Raw genomic sequence first — 13428 nt, 5'->3', positions numbered from 1 at the left:
TCTACCCATGCAGAAAAGTCTTCTGCAACTTCTGGTCCTATGCATTTTTTGTCTCTTTCATTTTCTAAGTCCTCTAAAAAGTGTTATCTCAATGCATAGAAGTCTGTTCTATGATTCTTTTAAGATTTTTGTGGATAGCAGTGCAGGATTTCGGATTTCACTCTTTCCTTTTTTGGAGGCTGTGCCAGTGTGATCCTGAATGGAAGGTTGAGTGATCTAACATTAAGTAGATCTAACATAAGAAAAAGAATCTAGGAAGTCTAACACAATATCACATCAGTTTCTCTTGTCATCATTTTTGACTTCACATTTCTAATGGAAATCATTTATGATCAGAAAAATAAGTAATAGTGGGTCTCAATGAGAAGAAAGGAAACTGATCTATGAGCAGAATTATTTATTTACCTTTTGGAGATGTGTTTGAGTTAAACATATTGAACTTCCTTGAGGGAAAATGCTCTTTGAATGATGATGATGATGTGATTTCCCCTTTGCAGAGTTAGGGGACTGATAGTGTGGAATGTTGCATATACTGTCAGGTGTACTTCATGGGTGTTGGTTGGTTTTGCTGAACTGCTGTTTTCCTTTATTCTTTCCTGCAAGAGATGGTCTGCTTGGAGAGGGTGGAAAGATATGTTCAGAAATAAATGTCATATAAAAAGAAAAGATTTCAACAAAATAGAATATTTAAAACAATGAAAAGTGGTGTGATTCTTATGCATTGTTCCATGACACATGTGTATGCCTTTGTTTACTTGAATATTGTTAACCAAGAAGCTTTAGAATACTTGTTTAATAGTGATCTTTCTTTGATTCCTAGATTCTAGAAGTGAAAAGCCCAATAAAGCAAAGCAAATCTGATAAGCAAATAAAGAATGGGGATTGTGACAAGGTAGGTTTTTAGTTCCTGGCTGTGAGTTAAGTCATGCAGAGTTAACATACATTTTTTCATTCATTTGTATTCTGCTTGATCCCCCTTCTTGCCTTCCACTCTCATTCTCTCTACCCAATAAAGTGCCCAGATGCAATTATGAAGTATTTTACTTGCTGGCCTGAGTATTGTCTCAATATTGTGTTTTCTTTTTTTTTTCTTTCTTTTTTAATTAATTTATTTTTATTTATCAACAATCACTTCTATATGCTTTGGAGTTTAAAATTTTTCTCCCCCTTCCTCCCCATCACCCTTCCCTAGACGGCACACAATCTGATATTGTGTTTTACTTTTAAAATATTTTTTATCTTCCAATATTTAGTTTGGCTTCACATTATCATTTGGCGCAACATCTATACTACAAGGCAAAGAAATTTAATTGTGAGATAGAAGATTGAGTTGGTAGGGAGAGGACTGAGAAGCAAGTTAAAACAACATCTTGAATTGTAGTGTGATGCCCTCTGAGAATGTGCCATATGTATTAGAAGTCTGACTCTGATTTAATTATCGTAGACTGGAAGAGACTTACTATACTATAGGGTAGTGACATTCCTTCCAACAACCCTAAGGCTCGCTTAACAAGTCTTTCCTCTGGTTTTATTAGCAGCATACTAAGGGGTTTCCTGTGGAGCCTTGTGCTCCATAATGGTCTCTGAAACTGACCAGAATGAAAACAGTAAAATGGATAAAGGAGAGAGATGTCCTTCTGCCCTCTGGGGGAATTTTTGACAACTAAAATAAACATTTAGTATTCAGTTGCATTTCATGAAAAAAAAATTGACAGTGTTCTTTATTTGCCAAGAATGGTTTATTAACGACTAATGCTATATATGTGGACAGGTTAGTATTTTGTCACAAACTGGCATACTACTTATCTGTTTGACTTTATACGGTTTTTGTTTGTGATTCAAGAAAAAAGAAAGAATAAAGGAACAATTTTGTGATGCCATTCGAGACCTCATAGGTCTCCCATTTGGTGTTGCTGATTGCATACTCTTTGGTGATTATTTGAATACCATGAAAAACCCAACATACAAAAGTTGCCAGTGTGAATTCCATTGATTGAAAGATATTCTTTGGGCAAAATGTAATTACTCATGGGACAGCATTTTTCACTTTGAGATTGTGGAAGCTGTCCTTGTGTAGCAATGTCTTTAAAGTTAATCCACTGCTATTGCTGCTTTTTGTGCCTTGAAGGGAATATGGCTAATGGATATGTTATTACCTGTGTGTGTATACCTGGCCACAGAGATTACTACAAAAGTACTTCTGTACTTTACTTATGTGAGGATTTTTTTTTCATCCATGCTTCATGACTTAAAATTAATCAGACCAATTTTGAAAGCCAGAACCACTGGAAAGTAGGTGGTAGAATGTGGTATATCCAGCCGCTTCTTAAAGTTTTCGATTTTCCTAAGGGGGGATTGTCTTTCTTTTTCAGGCATATCTAGATGAACTAGTAGAACTCCATAGAAGGTTAATGACATTGCGGGAACGACATGTTCTTCAACAGGTGAGTACTGCTATGGCCCTTTCCACATGTGACATAGCCAAGGTATCTTCCTTGTACTGTCTATATAATGAATAGCACCCAGCAGACTTTGAGTATCACCTAAAGAAGTAGTTGATGTACATTACCACCAGGCTGTTCTTCTACTCTGAATCAATTGAATGTTTTTTTTGGGGGGGCATAGATAGTAGGCCAGTGGAAAATGGGGACCCATGAAAGTGAAGTTTAGCATTGCCATTGTAATTTACCGATCACAATCAGTGGCTACATTAACTGAGGGGGTGGGAAGGGAATAATAGGAATGTAAAACCCTCAGGGCAGAACTTCTGATTTCATGGAAAGGCAACAATAAGAATTTCAGTCACATGTAAACATTTATGATTCAATTAGGGAGCCAATTACCAGTACCATGCTATGAAAAACAAGCATTTTTGTTATTTCTTTTATCTTCTGCAACCCTAAATTGATTATCATGTATCCAGTGGTGGAACTCTTAAAGAACATAATCACTTCTATTAGGACCGTGTTGTGTTTAAAAAAAAAATAGAGGACAACTCTTACATTTTTGTATGATTGCACATATGGGCCTTATGCATGTATTTCCAGTGGTTAGAGAGAAAATAATTCCCTTTTATACCCAAGCAGAAAATAACATATTCTCCATCTTAGGTGGATTCAAATGCTGCCATATTGTTTTTATATCTTTATTTTCATTACCTCCAAATGAATTTCAGGGGACACTTAATTCACCTTTAAGAAAAATTAGGTCTGATTATTGTGCATACTTTTTTGTTTAAATCTCCAAATTAAAGTTTCTTAATCTGCCAAGTTATCTCTTTGGTCCGATATTCTTTCTAACCCTTCCAAGATTTTCTGAACAAAAGAGCAGATCTAGAATTCTTAATGGGAGGGGAGCAGGAGGCTTTTTGTTTAAAATAGGCTTGTATATGGGAAGCAGCATGCATATAGGATCATGGAACCAGAACTAGAAATGAACTGAGGGCCTATCTTTTCCCACCCTTTCATTTACAAATGAGGAAACTCAAGGAGGTCATGTAACTTTTCCAAAGTAGTAAATGTTAGAGATGAGATTTGAACCCAGGTTCCTTTACTACGCCATTGGACTTTCTAGTATACCATATTGCCTCATATTATTTATTGTGGTTGTTCTAGTAGGTTTTTACTATGCTTCCTCACTTGTAGAATTTAAATTTGTTTTGTTTGTTATTCAGTAAATCTTCATGGTTTCGTTTGTTATTAATTCATTAGTCTTCATTTTTCCCATCCAACTCCCATCTCCCTCCCCATGAACTAATTCTGAATGACTGCAATTCTCTTTTCCAAAAAGGAAATGTTTAAATTGACCCCAACCAATGGAGGAGACCATATCCCATTGATTCTGTTAATTCTTTCAAGCATAGAATCCAATTTTAAAAGGAGAGGGAGAGATTTGGACTGAGCTGGACAGAGAGGTCACTTAATATAATTCCAAATGGGCAGTTGCTCCATAACCCAGATTTGAGGGATCCCAAAGCTCCATTTCACACAATAAATTGCATTGTATATAATCAACCTTCAAAGACTGTGTTTGCCCCAGGGCACTCGCCTTTTGTTAATCTGCCCCAGATTGGAAGGATTCCACAAAGCAGTCCAGGCAAACACCATGATGCCAGGACACTCAGCAAAATCTCCAGGCAGACATTTATTCACAGTGAGTCCTGTTCTTCCCATTTCTTCTTATTTCCCAAGTACAAAAGTACTGCCTAATTGCATAAGGCAGCCTGCAGAGAGATGGCAATTCCCCTCTCCTTTCTTTCCTTACTTATCCAAATTCTATATATGGATAAAATGTAAAGTTGGAAGGAAAGAGGCCAATAAATGATTATTATTACATTTGCTCCATTCTGTTTCTAAGATCTCTAAATATCCTTCTTACTCATTCAGTCTCTTCAGTTTCCATAGGGAGGATAAAAGCTGAAACAATAGAAAATGTCTTTCAGTGACTTCTCTTGGGGGTGTTAATCGTTGTCAAGGTTAGCATTCCCCTTTATTCTGACCAAAGAACGGTGAGGAGGGTGCCTGACTACAGGGCTAGATCTAAATGGATAACCTTGGTAATAATAAGGGGGACACAAGGGGAGTAGCTATGAATTTTTAACCTGGCATAAAGGCACTCCAGGGCACACATTGTTTCACCCTAATTGCATTTCTTGGACTATTGAAAGCACTCTGTCTTTGGCCTTTTGCCTTGTAATGCATCTGAAGCGTGTGATTATGAGACCATGATGCATGTCCTGTCATGGTTTACCGCTTAATTAATTCCTATTGTAAAACTTAGGGTTATTGAGTACTAATGCTATTCTCCACCTTGTGAGCTTCTCATTTTGCAAATTGCATTCCATAAATGCTCATGCGCTCTTTTTAGTGGATGCATTCAAAGCAAAATTCACAGTGGACCAGGTTCCCATTCCAACTACTTCCATGGCTCTTCCATGTAACTTTCCTATAAAAAAAAATCTGACTCTGAGGAGTCTGCACAGAAGTGGATTTTGTTATCATCATCATCATCATCATCATCATCATCATCATGATTTATTTGTGTACCTGAATAAGGAATAAAAAGAGCTAGACTTTTCACTTTTTTGTTGAAGAAGTCTTCCAAAGGTTCAAGATACGTGATAACTGAAATCATAGGATTATAGATTTTGAACTGTGAGGTACCTTTAAGATCATCTAGTCCAATTTCCTCATTTTTAAAGGCTGATGAAGTTTAATGACTTGTTATAAAAGATGACATAGACAGTAAGTGACATAAGCAAAACTGCAACCCAGATCCTCTGACTACGCATCTATCCTCAGTTCTTTCCACTGTGCCATGCCTCCACCTTTCAATGGAAATATGTAATAGAAGATATGTACAACCATCTTAAGAGTTTTATTGCTTACAGGAAGATTTTCCCACTTTAAAAAAAAAACAACATACATGATACTTGTGTATGTGTTCTAAAAGTATGTAAATGAAGAAAAATCTTGGCAATCAAAAGCTTGATTCATGCTAGGGCAAAACTAGCCACAACAGGGTTTCTTTACCTTAAGATTGGTCTGTGGATAAATTTCAAGGAGTCCATGAATTTTAATGAGGAGGGTGAGAATTAACATCTTTTAAAATTAGTCTTTGATTTCCTTTGTAATTCTGTGTATTTTACTTCTGCATTTTAAAATATTATTCCAAGGAGGGCATCCTCAGGTTTCCCCAAAGGGATCCACAGCACAAAAGAACTCTAGAACCACAGCAACCCTACATAGGAGTCACTTATTGTTGTCACTATTGCATGCCCACAAAGGAAGGGCATTTCAAATCCCTCCTGGTGATCAGCCAAACACAAATTCTGATTTTAATGCAGTACAAGTGATGATAGTAAGGACAATAATAATTGACAGTGATGACAATGCTTTTACTTTTTGTAATTAAGAATGGATAGAAACACCTAAGTAGATCTCATAGTTTAAAAAAAAAAAGACACAACACAAAGCATGCATTTTACCCTTAAGAGTCTGATGTGGCTGGAAGTAATCAGTCTCATATGTGTTCACATTCCCCATCATCTAAAAAATGAATTTCATAGCTTATTTTCCTTCTCCTGCTCCCCCACTATAATTCTCTGTCTATTTTTTCCCCATGCAATCTCTCTGGATTCTATTATTATTATTATTATTATTACTATTGTTATTGTTGAGGGGAGAGACTTAAAGACATATTAATTATTGCAGTGTGATAAATGGAAATCAAATGGAGGTAGAGCCACATTGTATATATAGACTTTGTACATTAATACATAAAAAGCAGATTGAGTCAGTCCTGGGTGTCTGTGTCATTGTAATACAGCATTTTCAGGTAGTGCTTCTGACGTTCTGTCATCATTCTTGGCAAAGCACTGAAACTTATTTTTCTTTATAAAGTATTTTTGACTTAATTGAGGATGGGTATGCAGGCACTAATAACTCATACCATTAATGTTGCTCCCTCTGGCAGGCAGTAATGAATTCCTTAGAAGGTTGGTGCCATTTGTCTTGCTCTCTGGCTCAACTGTGATGTATTCTTGTAGGCTTACAAAAACTTGTGCTTCTTTTAGTGAAATTTGTCAAATGCCCTTTATTTTTCTGTGTATGTGGATAATAAGAAGAGAGAAGGGATGAGAGGAAAGATAAGTGAAAAAAGAGGAAAAAAAGAGGAAAGATTTGGCAAGGGTTAGAATAACTGTTACTCCAACTGAACCTGAAAATTTAAGAATTGATATTATACCATGAATATGGTTGGACATGCGGAAAATTTTTTTCAATGATTGGTTTTAGTTGCCTTATAAAACCTGGCATTTTTAGGCATGCAATCCCTTATAGCCTCTTCTCTAACTGCCCCTAGTCTTCTGTCCATTTGGTATCATGTTTTTAACCTTTCTGTAGATCATATCTAGTTTTTCTGACAGCTTTTGACACCATAAGGACCAGACTTAGACACAATATTCCAGTAACCTGTTCAAAATGCCAGTTAACATAAAGAATATTTACTGGTTCTCTCATGTCATACATGGGGATAGATAGAAGTTAGATTAAATTCTAGTTTGTTCCTCATAATTAACATCCCCAAAGTAGAGCTCTCGTGCCTCATAAAGGATACCTTGGAATTCTTGGGATGAGCCAATAAAACTGAAAAGCTTGGCTCTCTGCCTGAGGTGCCATATTGTTACTGCTAGTGTCTGGAGCCAGGAAAAGAGAATGACCAACACTTATTTTTTGATTCATTTCATATTCATTGATTCTTTTCAAGAAACTGAGACATGCTGAAGTTAAGGCCAGTGCTAAAACATCACTGCTCTTAGTCTTAGAAAAGCTGGGTTCAGGTTCTATCTCTGTTATTTACTAGCTGAGCAGAAAAGTCATTTAACCTCTGAGCCTTATTTTCTCAATCTGTAAAATTAGGGTAATATTCCTTGTACTTACAGGTTTAGGTTATCTACTTATAATTTAAAGTGGCTGTTTTCTATAATTTAATTTTTATTATAAATGAGATTTCTCTCTTAAGAGGTGAAAAAAGCCTTATCAACTGTAACCATTAAACTGGACATAGAAAGTAAGGATCACCTTATTGTCACATAAAAATAGAACTGGAATGAGTTGGGAGATAAAATATTGAATGGAGGCAGGGGAGGTTCTTTGCAGGTTGGGTGAATCACTTAAGTGTTGCAGTGAAAATCCGGAAGTATGAACAATAGCTCTATGAAAATGAGTGAGATATAGAAACTGCCAAGTTTATAGGATATAGCACTAGAAGGGACTCTAGAGATTATCCATCCAACCTCTTCATTTTGCCTCAAAGGAAACTGAAGTCCTAAGAGGTTAATTGAATCACTCCCAGGTCATATGATAGTGAGTGTCAGAGCCTGCATTTAAACCCATATCCTTTAATTCCAAATCAGGAGATTCCCTCTCCTAACTCTTTCCCCTTCCCCTCACTATATTACACTGCCTGCAAGTCTTAAGATGTATCTATTAAGGTAAGATATTAATGTATTAAAATTGTGATTGTCCTAAGATATAGATAAGATTATAGTTCAGTGATAGGGAATCCTTTAAACCTTTATTGTTATATTATTTTTCCTATCAAGAGTCATTGACTTGAAGAGGAAATGGTGGTAGTTGAAATTAATTAAATACCCCATACTATAAATAAAAAGAATAGCATGGTTTAAGTTTTCTTGTTGTTGCAGTGGATGAGTTAAAAGTTTTGAGTAAACAATTTTTGAAACTGAGACTGGGAGACCTAATAACCCTTTACTTAATAAACATGGATTGTAATTGTATTTCCATTCTGTACTGTGAATTGAAGGAAGATGTGCCAGAGCAAGATAGGGAGTTGAGGGAAAGGAAACAGTTATTTGGGGCAAGAAAGATAAGTAGAAGAGAGTGAAATAAGCAAAAATAGCCAGTATCTACTCAAACAAATGTTTATGAAGCTCCTGTGATGCTATCCTGGAGATACAATAAAGATGAGAACCATCACTTTGTTTTGACCTCAGAGTTCATAATTCAATAGATCCTAATCAACATATGCATTTCCCTTTCCATAATTACTTCCCACTGGGCTCTCAGTTCCTCTACAACACAACTGCCGAGGCTTCTATCTAATCGGGAGATAACTGATATCTCTGTTGCAGATGTTCACCCCCTGCAATAAGCACTATGATTACCATTTTTCAATCAGTCGATCATAGCTTATTGAATGAATCTCAGAACCTTTATTTGGGTTTTGGAGATTAAATACTGATCCCCAAATTCCTTGAAGCATAGAATGGTCATGTACTAGTTTTTCTGATATTTTTTTCCTTTAAATTCCTTTTAGTATCCTCACATTATAATTTCCCCACCCTTCGGGGGGAAGGGTGCCAAGTATATACACATAGAGAAGATACCAGTGCATAGTGTTTTTTTTTAAAGCTAGTTATGCATTTTAAAGAGTATGAGTGATAAATGGCAAAAGGCACTCAGTTGCTGATATTAAAGACAGTATATCTTTCCTTAAATGGCAGACTTGCCGGTGAATACAGATCAATAGATGTGCCCCTCCCTGTAGGGTCTTCTTGGTGTAAATAAAAAATATATCAGGACATAAAGAATCACTGTGGCTATTGAACTAAAAGTATATCTCCGTCTTTCCCTCTTTTCCCCTGTCTTTCTCTCCTGCTCATTTCTGAAACTTTCTCCTTTTTTTACATTGCCAGATTGTAAACCTTATAGAAGAAACTGGACACTTTCATATCACGAACACAACCTTTGACTTTGACCTTTGCTCTCTGGATAAAACCACAGTCCGTAAACTACAGAGTTACCTGGAGACATCTGGAACATCCTGAGGATACAGCAACTGGATACATCGAAAACTATCGGGGCTCTTTTTTTTTTTTTTGGTTGTGGTTTTTTTTTTTAATATGAAACACTCAGAATGATGCAACCAAAAGGAAAAAAATAAAAATGAAACAACCCTCTTCAGCTTTATTTTTCTTTAAAGCCAGTCATCATCTCTTGATAAAGGAGAGAGGTTAAGTGACAAGACTCAGAGGATCGCTCTTCTTACCAAGGAAATACTCCAGAAGAGTTAGCCTGGATAGCCTTGAAAAAAATTTCAAAACAAAACAAAAAACTCGGTCTTAATGAATGTGTATAGTATCATGTATCTCTCTGTGGGATTCCATTCCACAAGATGAATACATGTTCAACACACTGCCTTATAACTGATCTATTTATTATTGAATACAGCTATTCTAATGTCATTGAGGGAATGACACTACCAGATGTCATAACTACTCGAGTCCCACCTATGCTCCTTTGATGCAGAACCAGTGCCCAGTGACCTTACCCATTTTTATGCCACTTACTGATGACTTTTCTTAGTCACTTGAAATGTTATGATCTTGCTTCTCTGTCTTTTTTTTCTCTCTCTCAGTTCTGGAAACAAAGTACCAATTGGGAAGGGGGAGGGACCAAACAGTAGTCCTGATTTTCTTTGGGGTCTTTCTGCTTTGAGTTGGATCCAGTCTGTCTGTATCCACACATTGATCTTGGATCATGGTAGAAAATGCACCAAATAGGACCATAATTGTTCTCTAGCCTTAGTCAATAAACCAGTAAGACTTTTTTTTTAAACAAAGAAACAAACAAAAAAAAGCAAAAAGTGTGTTGTAAACTGTCCCAAATTCAGCATTGTTGACCTGTCATCAACATTCTTGTGTCTGTTTATCTGGAAGTGAAGGCATTCCACAGGGTCATTAATTTTTTTTAAGAAAAAAAAAGAATACTGGTCCTGTTTTCTAAAGAAACTTTGTGGAAAATTCTTAATTTGAAACTATTTATTAGTTGGAATTTTCAACACTCTACTGCTGCCCATGTGTTAACCTACCTTTTTCATAAAACTGGGATAAGAGAGTTTTGTTTGTTAACATGATCTGCTTAGACTTTTTTTTTAACCTTTGAAAAATTAAAATCCTTTCTTTGAAAAAAATTCTTTGTTGTTCTACAATGACATTAGATTATGGACTGACTTGCAGTTTTAGCAGTTCAGTAGCTATTTAGATAGCATACTTGTGTTTCCAGAAGAATTTCTTCAGTTGCTGAAAAGAGGGTGATTGTTTCATTATCTGATGAACCCTTATCTTTAAACTAGGAGGGGCTCTGTCCTGTGGCATGTAAAACAAAGCAGATGATTTTTTTTCAAAGGTGGGGGGGAGGCCAAAATATTTTTGATGCTGTTACTCCATCCTCTCCATGGATCCCCTAGGGAGTCCTTGTTTTAGGACCTCATCCCTCTGAAAGGAAGAGGAATAAAGAAATACTTCTGGATCCAAAGGTTTGTTCAATGGATCGGCTTTAAGGAAACATGATGCTTGTTGATAGATCAGTATCTCTCATGTTTACTTACATGCCAGATACCGTCTTTTACATATTGGGATTAGTGTCTGTATAGTAAGTGGTATTTCCAGGCGTCCATTAATGTAAATGCGGATTCATAGTGGAGTTATTTCTACATAATCAAAATTGGAATTTTTTTCATTGTTTCTTTATGTCCAAAGAGAAGACTTTGTTTTTTTTTTCTTTAAAAAAAAATCTTAAATTATGATTCAAACCATGCTCCATGGAAGGTCTCTGTAAGGCTTCTTCCAAAAGAACAAGTGTACTTTTTTCAGTAATGTTATGACTCTTAATGATGATTGGCATGAAACTTACTTGAAGCATTTGTTGTTGTTGAGTCCACATTTCAATGTGCAATTGCAGAAGAATCTTCTTTCTGAATCATTTTGGACATTTGGTGGTTGATGTTGGGTTTTGTGTAGGTTTGGCTCTTTTTTTTTTTAACATTGTGGGGCTAGGGGAGGGTCAATGTTTATATGAAACCGTTTGCAAATTTTCAAAGCAATCTTTAAGAAAAATGTTGAACTCCTAGTACACAGTCAACTTGGTATCTTTTTATTAGTTAAACCCAATACTTACATATGTAGTTTGGACCATTTTGACTTTTCTAACTAAATTTTGTGGCAGAAACTCAGAATTTGGGGAGGGGAATAACTGCATCCCTTTTATAGAACTGTTATTTACATTAAAAAAAACCATTTCATCTACGGACTTAATAATAACCAAGCACAAAGAAAATATAAGTAACGTTCCAAAGGGAAAAATGGGAAAAATTGAAAGTATCTACTTTGGAGATGAGCTTAGATCCACATATAGGAAATTCATTGATTGCCTTGAAAACTTTGCCAAAACAAAGAGACTCTGATCTGTTGTTAACATTGGGAAGAATGTAAATATTCCCTGTTCTTGGTGACAGTAAAATGAGTTTTCCACAAAATTTTGATAGAACAAGAGTCATGGTGTTGATCTTTTTTAAAAAAAGTTTTACATTAGCTATTTTCATCTAATTTTGTATGCAGAAACAATAAATCCTTTTTTCAATTATTTACAATTAGTCATACTTCTCTTAAAGTAACCCACATAGAGCTACCACATTTATAAATGCTTATCTTGAGAATTTGTTAAAATGTTGTTTAGCATGCACTTTATCCTGGTAATAGTAACTTTGATACTTTAACTACAAGATGGTGTTTCGGGGAGGGGGGGATTAGTCACATATTTTTATGCATTTAACCTATATATGTAAAAGCTTCCACTGCTGTGCTATTCTTTTTGTTCATTACTATGATGACAATGCCCCATTCGGTTCTGGAAGATTATTCTAGTAGACTGGACATTCTGGAAAGTCTATGAAGCTCTAAATGGTGTAAACCTAGTAACACCTGAGGATGAAGAGGTCATCATCAGAGGTCTGTCTACAAGATGGTGGATGTTTTTTAGCCAAGATAACTTGTGAAACAGCCTAGATGTAGTGGCCTTTTAACCTACTTCAATGGAGAGTGGACCCACACTAAAAAATCATGCACCCACAGAAAGTATCTGATTACATCAGCCAGGATAGGAGCTCTTAGTATGGGACCTCCCTTCACCAGATTCAATTGAAACCTGTCTAAATTTATTAGATAAGTTATAGTGTAGACGATATGCCCATGGCCACATAAGTAGTGTCAGAGGTGAAATCTGAGCTCAGGTCTCCTTGACTCCAAACCTAGCATTTATTAAGTATATACTATATTCCTGGCATGGTACTAAGTGATGGGATAACAAAGAAAGGCAAAAACACACAACACAGTCCATGCTCTCAAGGATCTCATTCTAATGAAGGAGACATGACAATAACTATACCCAATGTATATACAGTGTAAATAGAAGGTAATCTGAGGTAAGGTATTCAGATAAGTGTGGGTGGGGGGAACCTTGAATTTTGCAGAATGGGTATTTGAGCTGTCTTTGGAGAAGTCAGGAAGGGGCCCAGGGGATAGCCAGTGAAAAGGCATGGGGTTGGAAGCTAGAGTATCCTGTGCAAAGAATATGCAAGTGTAGCTTGTTCTCAGAGTGCAGAGAGGGGAATGATGTTCAGAAGATCTGGAAAAAAGTAGGAAAGGACTAGGCTGTGAAGGGCTTTTTAAGACCAAACAGAGGATTTTATATTTGATCCTTCAATTAGGTAACAGGGAACAGCTGGAGTTTGTTAAATAGGAGGGTAACATGGTCAAACCTGTTTTTGGAAATCATTTTGGCAGCTTAGTGTAGGATAGATTGGAATGGGGAAAAATGAGGTAGAAAGGCTATACATTAGTATGGGATTATGAAGGCCTGCACTAGGGTGGAAGCTGGGTGAATAGGGAGAAGGGGATATATGGGAGGTACTGTGAAGGTAGAAATGACAAGGTGACAAAATAATTAGAGGCTAAGTTTGAAAATTTGAGGATGACACCAAGATTGTAAGCCAGTGTGACTATAAAAATGGTAGCATCCTTAATAGTAATAAGTTGGAATGAAGTAAAGGTTTAGGGGGAAAGATAAT

The 13428-nt window shown here is 36.2% G+C and overlaps 1 protein-coding gene across 6 annotated transcripts in view; it reads left to right on the top strand.

The window, feature by feature from the left end:
* Nucleotides 1–11945, top strand: part of MLLT3 (MLLT3 super elongation complex subunit) — a 317963-nt gene extending 306018 nt beyond the window's left edge. For all 6 annotated transcript variants that reach the window (XM_078153056.1, XM_078153052.1, XM_078153054.1 and 3 more), the window contains 3 exons: nucleotides 821–892; nucleotides 2373–2444; nucleotides 9218–11945. In XM_078153056.1, coding sequence (XP_078009182.1) covers nucleotides 821–892; nucleotides 2373–2444; nucleotides 9218–9349 — 276 coding nt within the window. In that variant the 3' untranslated portion in view covers nucleotides 9350–11945. The remainder of the gene's footprint in view (nucleotides 1–820; nucleotides 893–2372; nucleotides 2445–9217) is intronic.
* Nucleotides 11946–13428: the final 1483 nt, after the last annotated feature.

The sequence above is a fragment of the Phascolarctos cinereus genome, unplaced genomic scaffold (assembly GCF_003287225.1).
Source record: "Phascolarctos cinereus isolate Bilbo 61053 unplaced genomic scaffold, phaCin_HiC Scaffold_4;HRSCAF=312, whole genome shotgun sequence".
Taxonomy (NCBI): Eukaryota; Metazoa; Chordata; class Mammalia; order Diprotodontia; family Phascolarctidae; genus Phascolarctos; species Phascolarctos cinereus.
Note: the sequence above shows the minus strand (reverse complement) of the source record. Positions and strands in the feature narration are given on the sequence as shown.